The following is a 12,262-nucleotide window of genomic DNA, read 5'->3' on the forward strand; positions in this document are numbered from 1 at the left end:
TCATTTAGGAATTTTGCACTTCTTTCCAAATCTAAGGCCTTACAAAAATAGAATGACATGCAGTACAGGCTTTTAATGGCTTTGGCATACAGAAAACATCCTACAACGTTTGGTGAGGCTAGGAACAATACTTGTCAAGATTTTAATGCCTAAACATGGCTTCCCCGACAAGACGTTTTTGAGGCTATAAAGCCAAAATAATATCAAGGGCTGAAGCAATATGAAACCATAGAATTTGAACAGACATATTTTACAGGCCTTGCTTTTGGGATCCATTTATGATAAAGACGTGATTTGAACAAAATCTGACACAGTGCTGAAACAACCTTATCTGATTTGACACGGAATGACCCATATATCTACAGTTAAGTCCAAAATTATTCATACCCAAACCAAATTTGGATTTATAGTGAATTTTTATTTGACCAGTAGGTTTCATCTGGCTGGAAATGAGATAAACAATGACAAAAGATGGATTGACATTGTGTCAGATGTTAATGATCAATTTTAACTATTTCTGTGGGTTTTTTACATTTTAACTGAAAATGCCAGATCCATATTTATTTGTACCACTTGGAATTGTCGTAAATGTTTGAGAAAATGCAAGCTTCTACACCATTCCAAATGGTCCTGGTAATTTCTATCATGTTCTAGAGCATTCTAATCAACTGTAAATTGAGAGCTGCTCATGCAGTAGTTCTCTAGTCAGTTACTAGTCAATTGCAAGTCATGGCTAAAACCAAAGAGCTTAGTGAGGACCTCCCATTGCACATTGTGGCTGCTCACAAGACAGGGAAAGGCTACAAAGCCATATCCATGTGTTTTCAAGTACCAGTGGCCACAGTGCAAAGCATAATGTAAAAGTACAAAGAGTTCCACAGTGTGAAAAATCTCAAAGTGTGGGGTTAGAAGGCCAAAAGTGACCCATATGCTGGCAAGAATGGCAGTGTGAGAGACCAAGTAGAATCCAAGCATCACCACCAAGGCCATCCTGATGACTCTGAGCAGTTCTGGTACCAACATCTCAGGCCAGACACTCCAGTGGACACTGCACAAGGCTGGTCTCCATGGACACAGACCAAGGAGGGCTCCACTTCTCCAAGACAGGCACACAAAAGTTCACCTGAACAAAGAAGAAAGTGTTTGGTCATCTGACCACAGAATTGATGACCAAAAGCTTCCTTCTCTTCTATCTTGGAGAAGTTTAAGTTTAAATTATCAAAAGAATTCAAATATTAAAAAAAAAAAAAAAAAAGCAATTGGCTTTAATCATTTTGGCTACATTTTATTCTTTAAAAAACTGAAGATTTACAGGTAGCAAAACAATTTTTTGACAATCACACAAAACAGACAGACAGAAACATGCACATACACACTCTCTCCCTCTCTCTCTCTCTCTCTCTCTCTCTCTCACTCTCTCTCTCTCTCTCTCTCTCTCTCTCTCTCGCTCTCTCTCACTCTCACTAAAACACCACTGAAAATCTGGCTCATGGATGCCTGTCTGCTTTTGTTTTATTTTGCAGTTACTGTTTCTGGCCACTGGGGGGTAACATACACAATGAGCAAAACTTAAACGTCTGTGACCTAACATGACCTCTACTGAGTAGGAAATGATTACTCCTGTAAGCCTCATTTGGCTGGATAAAATACAACGAAATTCACATTTTAACACCTTCATGTATTTTTAGGACCTGATCAATTTAAAATTCGGACTAAGAAAACATTTTAGGGGATGACTGGTTGATTAATGGACTGCGGGTATTTTTTTAGTTAGTGATCTGTGTGAACTATTTGCTTACTGCAGGGGAGTCAAAGGTAAAAGTAGAAGTACTCTTGCTAAAATAAAATTACTCTAAGTAGAGTTAGACTGACGACTCTTTTTGTAAACTGTAAATGAGTGACTATTTTACTCGTATTTATATATTTTTCAGGATGGATACTTTAACTCTACTTAGAGTACTTTTTTCTTAACAAGAGTACTTCTACTTTTACTTTTGCCACCTCTGAATTACTGTTTGCTGATTAAGTTTCTTTCAGTAGTTTAAGATGACCAAGGATTCAACTGCTTTTCAAACAGTTGTGTCAAGAGTATATATTTTTAATATTTTTGAGGAGGAAGCAGACACAGTGTCAGTAATGTGAAAAAACTAGATGATGTCTCCATGGTTTAGTTAAAAGGTTCAGTAACTTGGCAGCAGCAGGGCTTCCTCAGTGTGGAGTGTCAGTCAGGTTTTCACATCTGCTCTGTGTAGTCAGACCACAGGACTTGGAAGAAAACTGAAAAGGAAGGCCTGTGTGTGAGGGTGTGTGTGTGTGTGTGTGTGTGTGCGCACCTGTATGTAAGGATGTATGTGTGTATTATATGTGTACTTGTGTACTTTCTGTGAGTTTGTGTGTGTGTGTGTGTATGTAAGAGTGTTTATCAGTGTGAGTGAATGTGAGTGTGATCGGTTTCAAACGAGTCATAAAACATATATTTCAAAAGTACAATATATCATTTATTGTTTAAAACATAACATAGATTTAAAAAAAAAAAATTATAATTCTAAAACTGCTCAGATCATGGTATTTTAGTCTAACGCATTAGGAAGTGATATTAAACTCTCTGACGTTGAGAGTTTATCGGTGGCCGTCTCTTCCCTCACAGTTTGCGTCTATACAGTCGTGTATTTCCTCTCCTCACATGGACGTGTCTTCAGATCTTGAGAGGAGGAGTCCTGTTCAGCCGCACTGATCTTATAGATTTGATACATTTGGAGAAAAACTAAACGCCTGTCTCTGATTTGTCCCTGTAGCTGTTTGATGAATTGTGGTCGTTTCTCTAATAAGGTAAGAGTGAGTGTAATTGGTGGTTGTGGTGAGGGTGCTGTCTCTAGGGGGGTTGAAAGTGCACAGATACTTCAGTCACTCTGGGAGATCAGAGGTGAAGGTTCTTCTCTGTGCTGAGCTGTTCAAACAGAGTGTTGTCTGGGGCAGAGAGAGAGAGATGGAGAGTTGCCTGTGGATCATTTTTCTCTTTTCCATCATTCAGGTCATCACAGCTGGTAAGTGCAGGTTCATGGTCAAAAGGTCAAGTGATCATTATAAAGGAGTGAAGTGTAGAGACAGAATTAAAGAAAATATGTCTAAGATGTAATAAATGATTAAGAGAGAGACTGAATTCTTCCATTGTAATTGTAATGAGTATTATAGAAATATTCACAGATGTAGCACAGTATTGAGACATTCACAGCAGTAAAATTAAAGATCGTTGGTTGATATTTAGATGTAAAGTATTTATCTAGTCTGAAAATGATCCACGGCTGGAAATCACTTAAATGTTACACTGAGACAATTCCTAGCATACAAGTTACATACTATTGAATGCACTTAATTCAGTTTGAAACAGAATCTTGTAAAATATATTCAAAAGATTGAAAAAAAAAATTCTACAGAATATAAGTTTCTGTCTCTCTCTCTCTCTCTCTCTCTCTCTCTCTCTCTCTCTCTCAGCTCCAGACAGTGTGAGGCTGGTGAATGGTGGTAAGCGCTGTGCTGGGAGAGTGGAGGTTCTTCATGAGGGACAGTGGGGCACGGTTTGTTCTTTTTCCTGGGATATGACTGATGCTGCAGTGGTCTGTAGAGAGCTGGACTGTGGGGAGGCTGTAGCAGTATTGCATAATGCTCATTTTGGAGAGGGATCAGGACCAATCTGGATGGATAATGTGGCCTGCAGTGGATCAGAGTCTACACTGAAGAACTGTACATCAGCAGGATGGGGCAAACATAGCTGTCTCCATTCTGAAGATGCTGGAGTCATCTGCTCAGGTAGGCTGGACAAAATTTTACTATATAATTACACGGATATACTGACATGCCAACTCATTAGACAAGCACATTTATTTTGTACCTTTATCTTAACTCTGTTGCTCACGCTGTCGGTCTGCAGCTAATTGTTTTCTAAAATCGCTGAGCACTCAGCATTTTCACCAGGTGAAACACTGACCCCAGCAAAACACACACAAAAGGAAAAAAATTAAATCGATGACAGGAAGCATAAGTAAATGTATGCATTTTTAAAAAAAATGTATTTAATTCAAATGTAAAAACTAAACAATAAAACAAAATAAAATAAAAATAATTCGATGAGTAATAGTGACAGAACATATTGCATCATTAGATAAATGAGGATTAAATTGAATATTTACAACTTACCCCTTGTTAAAGCAGAGAAAACAATCAGTTAAAATAGAGAACATGGCACAATCTGTCATTCAGAAATGTCATTATTTTTGTGCTGTTATTATTATAATTTTCTGACGGCTGAAGAACGGCACTGCTGAGAGAACGTGAGAATGGGTGGTTGATATTAAGGAGCAATGTAGAATAATGAGAAAATAATTAGAAAATGGGTCCATTTGTGTATCACACACCACTTGTAGATGTGTTGAAACACTGATGCATTTGTTGTTGGTGTGAGAGCAGAAGCAGTCCACTGGTAAAGACGCCAATTTTAAATTATCAATTGATGCTAATTTCAAATTTTTCTGAGAGCCTCCCGCCACTGCCTACTACAGTTCACACTCTCCACACTTCAGTGTATGTTTCAGCCTTAGTCTCCCGTTGGGAATTTTATTTCCCGATAACAGAGGACGTCACTCTGGACGACAGACTGCAGTGACTTCTTGTTTTTATGAAGTGGGTAGTCCATGAGGATACAATAAGTGAAATTATATATATACATGTAACAGCATGGAGTTTTATTAGCTTCATATCTCAAGATTTATTGTTTTTTTTTAAACCAAAGATTTATTAGTTTTATTATCAGCTCTCGGCTTAGTTGCGGAAAGGGTTAAAGTTTATTCAGTTTGCAGAGCAGATGTGTCAGGGCCTCATATTTTTAATATTCATGGGACAGGAAGCAGACACAGTGTCAGTAATATGATAAAAAATATATGATGTCCCTATAGTTTAGTTAAAAGGTTCAGTAACATGGCAGCAGCAGAGCTGCCTCAGTGTGGAGTGTCAGTCAGGTTTGTGCACCTGTTCTGTGGTTAAACCACAGGCATTGGAAGAAACTGGTTTCTGTCTCTCTCTCTCTCTCACTCTCTCTCTCTATCGCTCTCTCTCTCTCTCTCTCTCTCTCTCTCTCTCTCTCTCTCATTTATGGGTTTCAACTTGAGATACTGATATATCATGAAATAAGTGGTGTTTTTTTTCCAAGTTCCAAGTTGAAATTGAGGGCTGTGCCATATAGAGTCATACAAGGGGGTTGATTTTTGGTAAAATGAACATAATTACCATTCATGACACTAATGGAGAGAGGAAAATCCAGTGCTTAATGTCGGTACCAGTTGTTTTTATAAATAGACTGATCACTGTAAATTTCATTAAGTTAATTTAAGAAAAAAAAAAACAAACTCATTACCTTGAATTGATCATAACATCAATCTTGTTTTGAGTTTGAGTGACTTGATTTTTCAATAACCCACACTTTCACAGTGAACAACACATACTTAACACAGAAAATCATTTTCAACTAGTTTTAGTCTATTTAGCAATACTCATTATTTATTAGTTTACAAAGCTTACACAGCATGTATTCTTAACAACATGGATGTAGTAACTAGTTTCAGATGAACTGACAGTACTTAATGCTCTGCAGTAGAACATACTGTAACAGAAGTCAGGGCCGCAGGTTAAGCAATAATCCATTTGAACAAATTCAGTTTATTGCAAATTTCTCAAAACACCACTGCCTTAGTCACACAGCAATTGATACATCAGATTGAACTTAGAGTAACCGCACCACTGCTAGATAGCCATGTGCACGAGTCAGCTTCCAAATGGTAACACACGTTTAAGTCATTGTCTGAGTAGAAAAACTGCAGATAACAAGCACACACACATACCACGTCACAGAACAATCATTTTTTAAGCAAGAAAAAGTCATTAACAACACAACTGCTCAACAGAATTCCATTCCCCGTATGCTGCCCTGTACAAGCTAGGAAGGAAACAGCAACAGAACTCTGTTCCACTACTGTCAAATATGTTAAATACTAAAATATTTAAACTGTCACATATGTTAAAGAAACTTAAGTGGCACAGTTCTTTCAGCAAGGACATTTTTTAGTTTTGCAGTGACGGGGGTAGAATAACTCTGACGGCTTAGTAGAGATGTTTAACATTTCATGTTCTCAGAAGTGAAATGGAGCACGGTTTTTGAACTCCACCCTCCTAAGTCTCATCATGTAAATTTGACACGTGTGGATAAAGTAAAAGTAGAAGTTCTCCTGCTAAAAAAAAAAAAAAAAAAGAGTACTCTAAGTGGAGTTAAAGTAGCCCCCCCCCCCGCCCCACCCGAGAAATAGTTTAGTCAGAGTGAAATAGTCACTGATTCGTAATTTACAAAATCAGTTATCAGTTTAACTCTACTTAGAGTACTTTTTTTTTTTTTTTTTTTTTAGCAAGAGTACGTCTGCTTTTTCCCTGAGATGTTATATTTAGTTTGATTTACCAAATGGTTACATCAGACCCTATCACTCTATTCCCAGAGGAAAATATTTTAAAACAGCACAGCTTAAAACATCTCACAAAAGCTAAACAGTTGTCTTAAATATTCTCACTAGTTCAGGGGATTTATAAACTGGTGTACTGAAGCACTTGTGAAGCAAAATGATTCCAACATGACAAAGGCAATACATTTGTCTTTTTGCTGCGTACTTTCCTACCAGTAAATTTATACTGCAACAACCTATTTTAGAGTTTAGAAAAGAAATGTCCTTGAAATATTTCCAAAACATTTCTGTAGGTAGAGATTTCTGGACATTGAAACTATAGTTTTAGATTTTTTTATGGTTGAAAAGCAAGATGTACTTTCTCAACAACAAATGTTCCAAACACTATTTGGAGGACAGTTCCTCATAGAGTTGCTTAAATGTTTTACATGTGTTTTCTGGAGATGCAAGGCAGACAGCACTGGGCAAACTGACGGTTTACAGTATATGCAGTAAACATCTAAAAAAATAACTACATAAAAAAACACTTCATGCTAACATAACATTGTCACAAGTGTTCCACCATCAAGTCAATACATTTTAGCAATGTAAAATGGCACATTGAGTTATGAGTCTGTGGACTTCCTGTCACCAGTCAAATAGCTTTTGAGGCTGTGTCATCTGCATGGCGGCTGATTTTCTAGTTGTGTTTGACCTTTGAATTCTTATGATTTTGATTCCTATAATCCTGTGAGTTTTTGATGCTGTCACGGCTGGTGGTGTGGTGCAGGACCCAAGTGCAAAGACACGATGGTTGACGGTGACAAAACAGAAGGCTTTACTTAAAATGAAGACCAAAATACAAGTGCAAACAAAGGAACAAAAACCAATTACAAAAAGGTGCAGCATGACAGTGCGCAAAATACACAAACAACGATAGACAAAGACAAGGCAAACACTAGGACTTAAATAGAGGGAGAACTAAACAGGGCAACACAGGATTGGTAGAAATTAACAAGGTAATAATTGGACAAACAGGTACAGGTGAGGGGCGGAGACAGACAGAGAACAGGAGCACAAAGACATGTCAAACCAAAAGTCCAAAATGGCGGTGCAGGTTGTGACAGATGCTCAAGTTTAGCTGACTGTATTTGGGTTGTAATAAATCATATGTCAGTCTCTAGCTTCCAAAAATGATCAAAAATCCTATGTTTTTATTCTTTCTTTCTTTTTTTTCCTTTGCCTTTGTATTACTGCCACTGAAGAGAATGTGAGGAATCCAGATCGCCACAAGATACTGTCCTATGAGGCGATCTGGCCTTACTTGTAGTTTAATCCTATCAGACTATGGCCAAATGGTGCAGATGGTGCTATGATCTCCATGCATGTAGCATGGCCTTTGTTGTGCGTTAGGATCCAGGATTTTCAATTTTGTCTGTAGAGAGAGGGGAGAAGGCAGATATGAGGATACTATGTGAGCTTTTTTTGCAACCTCAGAATTAGTGAAACATTTGATCAGCCATGTATTGCAAAATATGAAGTCTCACCTCCAGTTGCTGCCCAGCAACACGAAAATGATTGAGACCCACTTTAAAATTGCAGTTTTCATGTCATTTTAACAAACTGCATTTAAGTATTTAGACTAAAATACTACAATTATCTCCATTAAATGTGAAAGCAATTTCTTCTAATTACATTTATAAGATGAAGTCATTGTGTCTTTTGAATTGACAGGTCATGTGACCAGACTAGCAGATGGATTTAACTTGTGTTCTGGGAGACTAGAGCTCCTACGTGGAAACAAATGGGGCACGGTGTGTGATGCTGCCTTTGACCAGCAGGATGCAGAGGTTGTGTGTCGAGAGCTGGGCTGTGGGGCTCCTGGAGAAATTCTGGGAGGAGCAGCTTTTGGCAGAGGGGAGGGCCATGTGTTGTCAGATGAGTTTCAGTGTGGAGGAAATGAATCTGAGATTTTCCTTTGTCCAAAATCATCTTCACAGACACGAAATTGTTCCCATGATAATGATGTAGGTCTTACATGCACAGGTAAAGTTTCTGTCTTTTCCCTCACATTTAAGTAAATCATCATAAATGCTTGAAAATGTAACATTTTACTGTAGAAACTTTGGAAAACGGTATACTTTAAATCTGCAAGAATATATGCCATGTCTACTGTATATGTATTTGCTAGAATAGAACTGTCCAAACCTGTACTGCTTAACTGTATTATATGTAGAGTACATATGACTATGACCCTAAAGGATGACTTTTCATGCACAGCTTACACAGAGTTCAAACTGGTTGGAGGCCCTGACTCCTGTGCTGGTCGAGTTGAGCTGCGGTACCTGGAGGAGTGGGGCACAGTGTGTGATGCATCATGGGACATGAGAGCTGCCAGTGTCCTCTGTAGACAGCTGAATTGTGGGAGTGCTCTGGGTGTCGTGGGATTGGATCTTTTTGGACAGGGGAGTGGCCAGATTTGGTCTGATGTGTTTGATTGCCAGGGGAATGAGACCCACCTGTCAGAATGTGTCATCTCTTCATGGAGTCGAGCTTCATGTTCTCATGAACAGGATGTTGGAGTCATCTGCTCTGGTGAGCTTACATAGTTGAATGGTGATGCCTTCACTACAATCTTTAATAGATACATGATTTTTAAACACTGATCAAAATCAACGTATTATGATAATAAATCACTGAAATGGTGGAAGTTTTTGAGAAATGCATGCTCCTCCTCTTAGATTCTTCAAAGTCTGTTCAGGATGGCATGCTGCGGACCATTGGAGTGAGAGAATGTGAGGGAGAAGTTGAGCTTTTTTACCGTAAGATGTGGAGGAGAGTTCTGTTCAACTCTTTCGGTTTCCCTGAAGCCTCTGTGGTCTGCAGACAGTTGGGTTGTGGCTCTGTGGTAAAGTTCTGGACCTCCTCTCCATCCAGCATCAAAGGCACTGAAGTGTGTCTGACAGATTTTTCATGCTCTGGCAATGAAGCTCATGTATATCAATGCAGACGCATTCCTGGCACAGTCTGCAGTCACAGTCAATATCCGTCAGTCATCTGCTCTGGTGAGACACTCATGTGATCTAAATTGATAGATCTAATATGGCCTTTTTGAAGTCTGTCATAATATGCATCAATAGGCTATAAAATAATTACAGTGTTGAAGTCTGCCTTTTTTTTTTCTTATGTATGTCTCTGCCTGTTTGTAGACTCAGGTCCCAGGTCCCTCAGGCTGGTGGGTTCTGGGAGTGACTGTGCAGGGAGACTAGAGATTTTCCACAAAGACTCATGGGGAACAGTGTGTGATGATTCCTGGGATATTGAAGATGCCCAGGTTGTGTGCAGACAGCTCCAGTGTGGAGAGGCCCTCAGTCCCCCAGTTCCAGCCTGGTTTGGTCCTGGAACTGGACCCATATGGCTGGATGAGGTGGAGTGCCTGGGGAACGAGACGTCCCTGCTGAGTTGTTCTTCAAAGAGATGGGGACAACATGACTGTGGACACAGTGAAGATGTGGGAGTGGTGTGTTCAGGTATTCAGTCATAGAAAGACTTTTGTATTAATCATTCGTATGCATCCACAACTTTATTACTCTGAAGATAACTGTGCTGGTAAAGACTTAACTGGTGCAAACCATATCTTTTGTGAAAAAATATTTTACTTATAAAGACGTGTTCGTTTTTGTTTTCAAGGATGCAGAAACAAAAATTATATATATTTCAAAGATGTATGTAATCTTTTCTTCACATGGTGATAGTTTCAGCTGATCATAGATTAGATCCACAGAATTGTTATTATTAATCTACTGGATTATTGATAGCATGGATGAAACTGAAAAACGTGCCTCAGAACCTATGCTGAATTTCATTACTGGGATTAGCACTCCACTGCAAAAGTTACCTTTTTCTATTTTAGAGATAAGTTTCAGACCACAGCTTGGACTGAACACTATAAGTCAATCTTAAAGATGATGCTTTTATTCTCAGAGTTCAAAGAGGTCAGACTTACTGAAGGCTGCTCAGGGAACCTGGAGGTATTTTATAATGGGACCTGGGGTAATGTCTGCATGAACCAGATGGACTCAGACACAGCCTCTTTAATCTGCCAAGAGCTGAACTGTGGAAAGAGTGGCAGTGTTGACTGGGCCAGACCAAGAGTGGCTTCAGCTCCAAACTGGCTTGATTTAATGAAATGCAGACCACATGACGTCACTCTGTGGCAGTGTCCATCTTCACCCTGGGGTCAGAATGAATGCACTGATGTTGAAGTGGCTCAAATGACCTGTTCAGGTAAATCAGCATTATGTTGTAACCTTATCTATGTTTTCATTCTGTATTTTTTTCTGAAAAATATGCTGTTTGTACATCTATGATGAATATCGGGGGCATTTTAGAACATGTGGACAAGCAGATAGAATGATTCTTTCGTTGCAAAAAAAAATATTACATTACAAACTGAAGTTGGTGTTATTTACACAGAAGAAAAAAGTTCCAGTATGCGGAGTCATTTGACATGTTCAGTATCTACAGCTCAGAGGCCATGTTCAGGTGAGAGAACTTGAAAATTATTCAAATTATATTTCTGTCCTCTTTTATGAAAATGTTTTTATTGACATTACTTAATAAAGGAGATAATCTTGTCCTAACTAATTTACAATAGAAATGGATAGGGTAAAATGAGTGTTGGTTTAGAAAAATGATATCAGTGAGATGAAGTCAGAGATTACTTCAGTGTTGTAGAACAAAATAAAATGAATAAAACAGTTGATGAGTGACAGTCTCAGTTTAGCAGAGGGATTTATGACAAATCCACTGTGAGAGGTCCAGCCAGTTGGAGTACACATGCAAAATGGTCATGTTTGTTCTGCTGTTTCATGCTTTGTTTAGTGTAAAACATGGGTATCGTTACTATGAGAGCACAATGAGCAATGGCTTTGAATATTCTAATAGTTTATGGGAATACTTAGCAGTTTGTGTTTTGAACATTTGTTTTGTAGACCGTCTACCCCTCAGACTGATGGGGGGAGAGGGCCAGTGCTCTGGGAGGCTGGAGGTTTATCATAACGGTACCTGGGGCTCAGTCTGTGATGATCTGTGGGACATGAGGGATGCTCAGGTGGTGTGCAGGCAGCTGGGCTGTGGTCAGGCACTGAGGGTTGATGGGAGTGTTGTCTCTGGTCATGGAGAGGACACTGTGTGGCTGAGTAGATTGGAGTGCAGAGGCAGTGAGTTCCAGCTGTGGGACTGCTCTCTCTCCCTGAAGAACCACACTGACTGTTCCAAAGAGAGACACGCCAAGGTCACCTGTACAGGTTTGAGAGAGGGATTCTGATCTACTTATACACAGTCAAATATATTATGTTTATTCATGTTGTATCTTTGTGCCTTTGTGCCTGTGCCTGATAATTGTTTTCAAACTGATTAATTCATATTTGGTTATTATGGATAATGCCATTCATTTCAACTATAACCACATTACACCATGTATCACTAAAGCATACATTTCGTATTAAAAATTCAAGAAACTGAATTAATTTTGACATTGATGATCTACTGCAACCTTTCACTTTTTACAGATCAATCCTCTCCACCTGAAACCACCACAGGTGAATGTCATTGTTATGAGCTGTAAATTTAAGATGAATATTGCCACCATTAAATGTGATAGCAAAATGATTCAGTGTCATTACAGTTAAAATAAAATTTATACACAAGCTTTTCATGTTTTTGTGTTTCTAGGGAAAGTAATGACATCTACTGGTTCCTTACCAACTTCAGGTAATGTG

General features: G+C 38.8%; 1 protein-coding gene across 1 annotated transcript in view; it reads left to right on the forward strand.

Moving 5' to 3' along the window:
* Window positions 1-12,262, forward strand: part of LOC115816335 (scavenger receptor cysteine-rich type 1 protein M130-like) — a 29,403-nt gene that overhangs the window by 14,129 nt on the left and 3,012 nt on the right. The window contains exons 15-24 of the mRNA XM_030779290.1: window positions 910-1,107; window positions 3,510-3,807; window positions 8,214-8,525; window positions 8,760-9,074; window positions 9,221-9,424; window positions 9,689-10,009; window positions 10,464-10,766; window positions 11,558-11,788; window positions 12,053-12,104; window positions 12,216-12,254. Of these exons, the coding sequence (XP_030635150.1) occupies window positions 910-1,107; window positions 3,510-3,807; window positions 8,214-8,525; window positions 8,760-9,074; window positions 9,221-9,424; window positions 9,689-10,009; window positions 10,464-10,766; window positions 11,558-11,788; window positions 12,053-12,104; window positions 12,216-12,254 (2,273 nt within the window). The remainder of the gene's footprint in view (window positions 1-909; window positions 1,108-3,509; window positions 3,808-8,213; window positions 8,526-8,759; window positions 9,075-9,220; window positions 9,425-9,688; window positions 10,010-10,463; window positions 10,767-11,557; window positions 11,789-12,052; window positions 12,105-12,215; window positions 12,255-12,262) is intronic.

The sequence above is a fragment of the Chanos chanos genome, chromosome 7 (assembly GCF_902362185.1).
Source record: "Chanos chanos chromosome 7, fChaCha1.1, whole genome shotgun sequence".
In the NCBI taxonomy this organism is placed as follows: Eukaryota; Metazoa; Chordata; class Actinopteri; order Gonorynchiformes; family Chanidae; genus Chanos; species Chanos chanos.